The sequence below is a fragment of the Cucurbita maxima genome, unplaced genomic scaffold, assembly GCF_002738345.1.
Source record: "Cucurbita maxima cultivar Rimu unplaced genomic scaffold, Cmax_1.0 Cma_Scf00061, whole genome shotgun sequence".
Classification (NCBI taxonomy): Eukaryota; Viridiplantae; Streptophyta; class Magnoliopsida; order Cucurbitales; family Cucurbitaceae; genus Cucurbita; species Cucurbita maxima.
Genome location: NW_019272077.1, coordinates 537131 through 547211, shown reverse-complemented (window position 1 = coordinate 547211; position 10081 = coordinate 537131). Strand labels below are relative to the sequence as shown.

General features: G+C 35.7%; 2 protein-coding genes across 3 annotated transcripts in view; both read right to left on the bottom strand.

The window, feature by feature from the left end:
- The window catches only part of LOC111471991 (RNA polymerase II C-terminal domain phosphatase-like 4), a 13275-nt gene extending 8658 nt beyond the window's left edge, over positions 1 to 4617 (bottom strand). For both annotated transcript variants that reach the window (XR_002715316.1, XM_023117680.1), the window contains exons 1-3: positions 3984 to 4617; positions 3848 to 3900; positions 3724 to 3762 (exon numbers count right to left, since the gene is read on the bottom strand). The gene's annotated coding sequence lies outside the window, so the exon portion shown is untranslated. The remainder of the gene's footprint in view (positions 1 to 3723; positions 3763 to 3847; positions 3901 to 3983) is intronic.
- Positions 4618 to 6889: 2272 nt separating this feature from the next.
- On the bottom strand, positions 6890 to 9000 carry LOC111471974. The gene is made up of 5 exons (XM_023117662.1): positions 8970 to 9000; positions 8510 to 8772; positions 8215 to 8426; positions 7890 to 8139; positions 6890 to 7381 (listed from the first exon to the last, which is right to left on the bottom strand). The coding sequence occupies exons 2-5, from the start codon at positions 8762 to 8764 to the stop codon at positions 7091 to 7093; spliced, it is 1008 nt and encodes a 335-aa protein (XP_022973430.1). The 5' UTR covers positions 8765 to 8772; positions 8970 to 9000; the 3' UTR covers positions 6890 to 7090.
- Positions 9001 to 10081: the final 1081 nt, after the last annotated feature.

The window sequence follows — 10081 nt, the reverse complement described above, 5'->3', positions numbered from 1 at the left end:
AAAAAAAAAAAAAAAAAAAAAAACCCTTAGGAGATTGTAGCATAAATATGCAAATCCAAGAATAGAAAACATTAGGGAAAACTCAGAAAGGAAACAACCCAAACAAAATGCATTATGCCTGTAGTTTTATGTATCATTTATAAGTGGAAAGAAAAATACAAAATAAATAGCTCCTTCATGTGTAAAGAAGAGGACTTCTACGATGACATCATCTTCATATCCCAAAATAAGCTGACTTTAGTTAGTAGGTTATGGTACTTATTATTTTTAATCATTTCCAATAAATTTGTGCATACCTCAACTAATTTCACAAAGCAACCACCGAAGCCTAAAACATTCGGGATTCAAAAATCATAAAATATATAAAACTCTACATGAATTTCTACCATAAACTTATAACCTCAAACAAAACTGAAACATACGACTCCATCCAGCCTTCTCTTTCACACATGAACTGTTATTATTGGTGGCATGCATTAATACAGTTACTAACTAGTGTTCTATTTGGGGTTAATTAAACATTTTGCATTCTCACAAGACTTATATTATGTTACAAGGACATGAATTTGGAAGAAGATTTTAGACTCTTTTCCCTTGAGTTGGGAAGACTCTTCACATGCGCTAACTTGAAATTTAACAGACCCGAAATTCATCCTCTGTCATCTTCAAGCTGAAAGAAAAGAGAACATATTCAAAATCAAAAGATGAAGGAATTGCTTAACATAAAATGCACCATAACCATTTGGCTAACAAAGACCCACTACAACACCTCAGCTTACCAATGCCTAAACCCCCTAGCTCCCTGACATTTACACCACCTCTCACCTAACCAAATGAAATCCACCTCTTTCCTTCACGTCCTCCCATAAAAAGCCCCTCATCATCTTCTCCAACTTATTACACACTGCAACAGGGACCTTAAAAGCAGAAAGGAAGTAGATAAGGATGTCACTCATGATAGATTGAATCAGAGTAAGTCACCTCCATAGGAAAGAATGCCTTATTACAAGAGGCCAACGTATGATCGTTTCCCTCTTGTTCTGAGTTCATGCTTGTTTAAATGGGCCCCACAATTTTAGAATATTTGGCTTGAAGCTCCAAATTTCAAGGAAAAGGTGGAGAGTTGGTAAGCTGAACAAAATCCGAATAGTTGGGTGGTTATAAGTTTATGGAGAAGCTTAAAGGGTTGAGATCTTGTTTAGTGGCATGGAACAAAGAAACCTTAGGGAATGTAATATCAAAAATAGAACTTCATTGCTTAGATTGCTCAAATTGATTATGAGGAACAAGGATGTCCCCAAAGCAAAAAAATGATAAGAGTTAGACTGAAAGCAGTCCCTGCCAAATTTAAATGAGGAACATATCCAGAACCAAAAGATGCAAAAGTAGATGGTTAAATGAGGGACATGAAAACACTCCCTTTTATCACAAATGGGTTTCATCTTGGAGGAATAGAGCCTTTACCTCTGCCCTCGAAAGTGACTTTGGAAGACTTCTAGCTATGGATAGAGAAATAGAAGATGAGCTTATTGACTTCAACTAGAAGTTATATACAGCAGATAATGGTCTTCGGTTTATGATGGATGGCATAGCTTGGGCTCTGCTAGATGATCATAGAAGCTCAAGGCTAGAAAGACCTTTTGAAGAGGATAAATTTTCAAAGCTATCAAAGACTTGGGCAACCTCAAATCCCCAGGCCCTCGTGGGATGATTGGAGAGTTTTATGAAAAGTTTTGGAACATTTTGACACTACCCAAGAATTTTTTTCAAACTCGTCATAAACAGGTGCACAAATGAAACCTATGTATGCTTAATCCCCAAGAAGAAGAAACTCTCAGAGCCAATTATTTTTGGCCAATTGGTTCGATTTCCTCTTTGTATAAGATTATGGTTGAGATGCTTGATAAAAAAGTGTTACTTTCCATAATCAATGATTGGAGCCCTTTATTCAAGAAAGGCAAATCTTGATGCTATTTTAGTGGCTTCTGAGATTGTTGAAGCCTAGAATGTGTCCAGAAAAGTGGTTTCCTCCTGAAGCTTGATCTGGAAAAAGCGTATGATAAGGTGGACGGTAGATTCCTTGTGATTTGGAGTTGAAAAGTTTTGGATGGTTTTGGAGGAAGTGGATAAGAGGGTGTCTGAAGACCACAAACTCTTCTATTTTGATTAATGGTATACCGAGAGGAAATTTTTCAGCTACAAGAGGTATTAGGTTGGAGATTTTCAACATTTTGTGGGTTGGTTCACAGTGAGTTTGCTTCTTGGTCTTGGAGCTTTATAGTTGCTTAGAATTTGAAAAGTAAAACCAAGGTAGTTGGAAGTTGAGCCTTTAAAGCTCTTTTGCAGCAATGTGGAAGGAAAGGAATGCTTGAGCTTTTGACGGTAAGTCCTGTCTTGATTTCTTTTGTAATTTGGTTCAAAATACGGCTTCCTGGTGGATTTCTTTACACGCAAACTTATTTGTAATTACATTTCAATGATTATAAATTATTGGAAGGCTCTTTTTGTATAGGCTTTTGGGGGTCTCTCTACCCCCGACCCTTAGGTTGTTCTTGTTCATTTGGTGGAATATATTCCCTCTTTGGTTCTTGTAATAATAAAAAAAAAAAATTACCCAAGACAATGCTCTTACATCTATTCAAGTTCACAAAAGAGAATTCCTTCCCCAAACAAAAGAAGAGGGAATCATTAGCAAATTGAAGACGAAAAAGGCAAACTCACTCCCTCCCTACCTGAAAACCATCAACGCAACCCTTTTCCATACTAGCTGACACCAACCTATTCGAGAACATCCATAGCTAGAACGAAGAGAAAAGGAGAAAGAGAATCTCCTTGCCAAAGTCCCCTAGTAGCCCTAGTCCCTAGGTTTTCCATTAAGAAGGATGGAGAAATTAATATTCTTGAAACAACTCCACCTCTAAGTTCTCCATTTGAAGCCAAAGTCATTCTTTCTTACCAAGGGTCGTGTCCAAGAACTCTCAATCAACATGATCAAATGCCTTCTCTAAATCAATTTTGAAAATCATTCCTTTTTTTCCCCTTCTTTATAGTCCCCAATTGCGTCATTGGCTACGAGCACTTGGTCTAGGATTTGCGCCCCAGCTACAAAAGCACCTCGCATAAAATTCATATTAGAACCACTCTTCCCTAATCATTTTTACCCAAGACCTCAAATTGTGCATCGACCCTTGATAATTTACACTCAAGCCTCCATGACAAGTGGACTTTCACTATTTATACCAAGACCAAAAATACTTGCCTCAAGACTCATCATATCAACCGTCGACAATTTATACTTGAGGCCTCAACACCAAGTAGTGGCACCATGCCTCAATCATTAACACCAAGGCCTTAATATTCACTTACTTTCCTTAAAACAATACCAACCATCAATCATTTACCACTTGAGGTCATGATATTCTCCATACTCTCCTTTATCACAAACGCAAGGTCTTCTGACCCTTTTCACTTACTAGCTTGACAATTGCCCATGTATGCACATCCTATACATGCTTTTTAGACCTGCTGCTCAAGCTTTCAACACAATCCTCATGCTTAGTTTCGACATCACAAGAGCGTAACTCAACATGACACATCAAAACACAATCCATTCAATACAGCATTCAATTCAATCACTTATATCAAACAAAGCATGCACCATACAAAACATACAAGGATACCAAAGCATATAGCAAATGGACTCCACAAATTCAAATTACTTACAACACGTCCTAAGGCGCTTCCAAGTTGTTCTATCAATTCCTGAAACAATAAAGAAAAGTGTTCGGAGTTAGAATTCAGTTCGAAATCTTTAAATGAAAATGCAAAGGTATTTAAGAAGGCTTACCAACTAGTTTTCACCCAATGTTGACCTTAAACCTTAACTTGATTAGTCCGAACCTAAATACAGAAGAGTTTCAAGAGTTAAAGCCTGATTTACAGCGCTTAAGGGTTTAGAATGAGTCATATCCACTAATTCTTACCGAAAAAGCTCGGCACATTGCTGGTTTTTGTTCGAATGGGTACGACTTCACAGATCTTACTTCTGTTGACTACGGGTAATCCGATTAGAGGCTATTCGGAGCGTGGGTCACAAAACTAGCGATTTGGGGTCCTTAGAGGGTGGTCGCTGCTATTCACGGCGTCGTGAGTTGAGTTGATGCAAAAAAATTGCCGCAGCTGCTTGGGTAGTCACCTTCAGGAGTCAATTGCGTCGTGGCTTCCGCTGAACGTGGAGTAGATCGCCACCGCAGTGGAAAACGCAAGTCTCCATGGAGGAGCTAGAACAGTCCGGGGAAACCCTCGCCGTCGCTCGAAACCGGCGCTACCGAATTCGCTTCAAGGTCATGCGCCGCCGCCGCGAGTGCACTGCCGCTTAAGGTCTGGTTTGTTGCTGTGCGTGGCTCGCAGAACTCGTGGGTCGTTTGTCACCCGGTCGCCCAGTCGCCCAAGAACGCACTGCCACTACTGAAACGGTCGCTCAGCTCGCGGTTTTCCGATAGCCTACGTCGTGGGAGAAGAAGGCTATTAACGCTGGATAAGCATGAGAATAATCACTCTTGTTATTGGCATAATTGATTTACTTCTAGATTATTTTTCTACTACTCGTGCTTGATGGATGGTTTGTTGATCATACATTATGCATGATAGACCGTACATTAACTCAAGCGATGAACGTGTAATTCTCCTTGTAGAGAATAAGCACTAGAAATGGATTAAGACCTAGGGTGGGAGTGTCAATTTGGTTAGACTATGTCTTTAGTAGATCAAGTGCATTAGAATATTGAGAGATGGTTAGAAGGTGTGGCCTAGTGTTTTTGACCGATCAAGACTCAAGAAATTGAAATTGAGGAACTTGGAGACTGTGAATCCATATCAAGACTGTCAAACTACTCTACAAATTTCGAAGAGAACCAAGACAACCCTGAAAAATAAAGGTAACTTTTTGGGCTAATAACAATTGGTACAGTGTATGCAGAGCTTCCACATCCCTTTCTACTTTGGTATAGTATCATTGAGTTAGGAACGTGCTTCTTGATAGTTTTGTTGGATTACCTTACACGGTAGATCCATTCTATGGGTGGACATTGATCATGCAAGTAGTCAATAAAGTTAGCACTTACAGGGGGTAGCACCCCAACTTGGGTGACTACGAGCAAGCTAGCATTCATCATGTTGTCCACACATATTAGAGAGAGTTCTTTGAGATAATGCCTCAATATCAGACACTGGTATCATTGCGTAGGCTAAATTAGCTACCCAAGTGTGTGCACAACAAGAAGGTTTCCTTCTAGGGCAAGGATGTGATGGGAGCCTAATAGTTGCTTATTGGGTATATTTAATACTCACCCTCTTTTCTCTTTTTTTTACAAGTATTCATAGGTTGTCGATTGAGGTGGAGGAGTGTTTGAGAGTTATAAGGTTATAGAGAGGGTCGTTTCTGAAGGTCAGTCTTATTTTATTTTATATATATATATATATNTATTATTATTTAAAATAAAAGGGAAAGTTTAGGATTATTTTTTTTTATTATTAATTTAGGGTTCTTTTCTTTTAATGGAGTGTATTGACAGGATTATTTATATTATAATGATGTATATGGAGGCATTGCGTGGATGGTATATAAGAGGGCTTCTCTGGAATCTTCGCACCGTGCAGCGTCGCGTAAGAAAAGAAGAGACTGAAACTTCGTATTGTTTGTGCGTTGCTTTGTGCCTAATCACCTCACCTCAGCCAAATCCTTCTCTCTCTCCATCTTCCATATCTAACTGAAAATTTCTTATTTCTATAGTCCTCTTATCAATTCGCTTTCTTAATTCTTCCTCATTTTCATTTTCCATGATTCTACTACTTTTTCCTCTCTCTACGGAGTCGTGATTGGTTGACGAGTTTTCTCAGCGCGTCGCGGCGTTTTCTGGCGATTTTCTGGTGAGTTTTTCTGGTTCCGGTGATCTCTTTGATGATTTTTGGTTATCGATTTGTGTTGGTTGATGTTCTGTTCGAACGCGCATTTCTCTGTTATTATTATTATTTTATTGTGTTGTTAATTGAGTTGTTTTGTGCTTAATCCGTGTTTTTGCTTTTTTTTTTTTTTTTTTTTTTCATTTAGTTTGGTTGATTGCTTTTGTTGCTGCGTTAGGATTGAGTAATCGGTGTTTGGACTGCTGTTGTGAAACTTGCTGTTTGCTGTTGATGCTTTGGACAATCTTCTTCGTTTTTCGATGTTCTTGATGAGTGTGAATTTGAATTCTACTTGTTATTTCTTTCTTTTTTCAGTGTGATTGGTTGCTTTTGTTGCTGCGTTGGAAATTGATGTTGGACTGCATTTGTGAAACTTGCTGATGTTTTTGGACGATCATCTTCGTGTTTGGATTTCGGTGATTAGTGTAAATTTGAATTCTACACGTTTATTTCTTTCTTCTTTCAGCGTGATTGCATTTGTTGATGGATTAGAAATTGATGTTGGTCTGCATTTGTGAAACTTGCTTATTGCTGTTGATGTTGTTGGATGATTCTTCGCGATTTGATTTTTGTATTAGTGTAGTGTGAATTTTACATACTGCGCTACTCTGAAGTTAGTTCTCGGCTTGTGCTAGGTTAGTTTTATATTTCAGTTCCTTTGTCGTGTAGAACTTTATCTTTCATGCTTAATCCGTGTTTCTTTTGTTTTTGTTTTTAAAATTAATGAATTTATGTTTTTCAGTGTGATTGATTATTATTTTTTTTTTTTTTTTTTTTTTTTTTTTTTTTTTTTTTTTTTTTTTTTTTTTTTTTTTTTTTTGGTTATAGTTGCCTCGAATAATTCTCTATGAATTGTTTTTTTCAGACCACTTTTATGACTTTACATGATTTCTTTATAAACACTCAAGACACCATCTAAAAGACAAAGTAAATTCACACAGGCAGACATACTATTCATGTATCTTAACAACAAAAGACAAACCATGTACCTTAACAAAAACAAACTTCCATGCACCATACATAATCTCCAGAACATTATAATTGGAGCTTATTTTTAAACACAACAACAGCATACTATTGCCAAATGTCACTCGTTTCGCTCATGGGCTCAAATCGACATTAGACCAAATTATAAGATGAGAAGTGCCCTTATTATGGCTTCTAAGTTTTTAGCATCATGAACTAGAAAATGACCTGCATCAGAAATCTCATGATATTGAATCCATGGAAGTTTTTGCACTATAAAGCGATTCAGTTCAATAGGAACTATGCGGTCATCACTGCCTTGCCACATATGAAAAGAGCCCTTATTGTCGAGAAATGGATTGCTCAACTCCATGGGATCAAACTCCCATTTTCCAAAATTACACAATAAGTCTCTATGGATACATTCGTGTTCCCCTTGTTGTACTATGTTGCACTAATTTTAGTTGGAAAAGAAAAAAAAAAAAATATTAGTTCGTTAGCATAGTTATGTCAAACATATTCATTTTTGAAATGAAATTGATCCAAACGATCTGTAGTTGATACTAAAGGATATCAAGATTAGATGTAATTGTCTAAAATATATTTGTTTGGTGTTAGAATTCTCTATTTATAATCATTTAGAGAACTACATAAATTACAAATGACATAGAAAAACAATAAATAGATATAGTATAATACCTATACTAATACGACAAATATAATACATATGTTAAACGGTAATAAAAGGCAAATAGTTAGATATTTGCCTATAATAAAAGATATATATATGCTAAATTATAATTTATGATTAAATATCTTTAACAAGTTTACCATTAATGATCAAAGATACCATTAACGTTGTTGAAAAATACTGCTTTTAAACACAAACTTTACATAAAATTGATATTAAGTTTGAAAATTTTGATCCAAGAATGTGTATCATTCGCAAAGAAGATAAGTACCTTATCTTGACGTTCCATAAGTCTCTTTGTTATGCCTAAATCAGAATTTGATAACATGTCCTCATTATCCAAATTCGGGAACCATTTTTGTGTCATCCACCAATACATCAACCAAGGTGTGTAATATGCAATCCGAAACAGACGTCTATATGACTGAGGATACTTTGCAAAACAACGTTGTGATAAATCTGAAGGAAAAGAAGGCCACCAAAAATTCACAGTAGGAACCACTAAGGAAGCACCCAAGAGTCTGCAAATAAAGCTCTATCAATATATTTTTACTCAAGAAAAATAATTGATAATGGAGAAGTAAATATCAAAATACCTGTGTGGAATATATTTTAAACAACTCCAAACTGCATACGCTCCCACCGAACATCCCATTACGTAAAATTTTGTGCCAAGCTCTAACTTGTCAGCTAATTCTTGAATGTCAAATGCCTCAGTCTTTACTGAACGTGATGGATATGGGTTACTCTCACAATGACCCGCTCTATCATAGATTACTATGTACAATTTAATCTCCTCCATTAGTTCCTAAAATTAAAAACATATACATTTGAGTAATGGGTACGAAAATGAAGAGATTAATGAGTAAAGGAAGAGCGATAATATGGTACTTGAGAGATAGGCAAATCCATATCTTTGCAGCTATAAATGCCATGAGAAATAACGATCTTGTATCGAGCCTCCTCCTTACGAACTCCTAATTCTTTGTAGGCCAAATGCCTTCCATCACTGAGTTTTACTCTAGGTGAGGTAAGTGGAGGACCGTTTGGTGATCCACATAGCTTTGGAGGTGGAGGCTTCAAAAGTGCTACATAAACCCATCCAATAAAACCCACTGCAAATGCTACTCCGATTGCTATAATCATATTATTGCCTGCAAAAACTAAAATTACATTATCACCGGATGTATAATTTGTTTGATTAAGGGCTGTAAAATGAGATAACTTGAATGACTAACAATAAAATTTTGGGTCAGCTAAGGCAAAAACTAAATAAAGTTTGTAAATCGAGCTGAAAGGAAAGAACACAACACAAGATTGATGTTCTAATTTCAAACTCATGAATTCATGCATTTCTCAAAGTTGTCGGTGGTACCTTCACTTCTTCAAAAATGGTATAGAGTACAATAAATTATAAACATATATTTGGCGAATTTAAAATATTGAACAAAATGGATAACGATGAAAAAAAGAGATGGTGACAACAATTTAAAATATTAAAAGGTTTGAAAACAAGTGGAAGTAAAGTGGGGAAGTAGTTACTCTAAGTTTTGTATTGTTCCTAAAATTGAATGGCATGGTTGACATCTTGAGCAACTTACATTTTGCATTAATTTGAAGATCCCCTGAAAAAAGACTCATTAATGCACACAAATAATATATTAAAAATTATATAAATTTTCTTATTAATATAGATCACATTTTTTTTTTTTTATATGAACCAAAAAACATCAATCATACAATATACTTCAATGAAGATGTGAAGAAAAGGTTGTCAAAATTATCAAAAGATGTTTCAATTCATGCCACACTGAAGAAGAATGAAGTTTGATTGTTATAAATTTTGGGAGGATTACAATTTAGAGTTTTTAGAACTTTTTATTTACTTTTAGGTTACAATTACATAATCGTTAATTATGATCATTAAGTATGAATGTTACAACTCTTGAAATGTAGTTTCATTTTGAGGCTATATAAAGCCATGTAGGTTTTATTTGTAAGAGATTTGGAAAATATAGTAAAAGAAGCATTTGTGCTTTTCTTTGGCCAATGGCTAAGTTTCTTTGCAATTCTTTGTAGTTTAGGTTGCATGTAGATTCATTCAAGCTTGACATGATCAATCTTCCTTGTGGAGTGATTCGAATCTCAAGCAAGTGTTATTGCCTTGAGATATTTGATTAACAAGAATCATTCAAGCTAGACATGATCGATCTTACTTGTGAAGTGATTCGAATCTCAAACAATGTTCTTGCCTTGAGATATTTGATCATCAAGGTAATCTGTTCCATACTTTCCCTTGGGTTGATTTTCCATATCATTTTTATTACTCTTTTAATGTATTCATGAATTGGACATTTTAATATAGATCAGTACTTGATTGTATACTGATGTGTGAGAATCGTTATACACACAATTAAAATTTTAATAGTTAAGAGAGCGTTACAAAAAAAAAAAAAAAAAAAA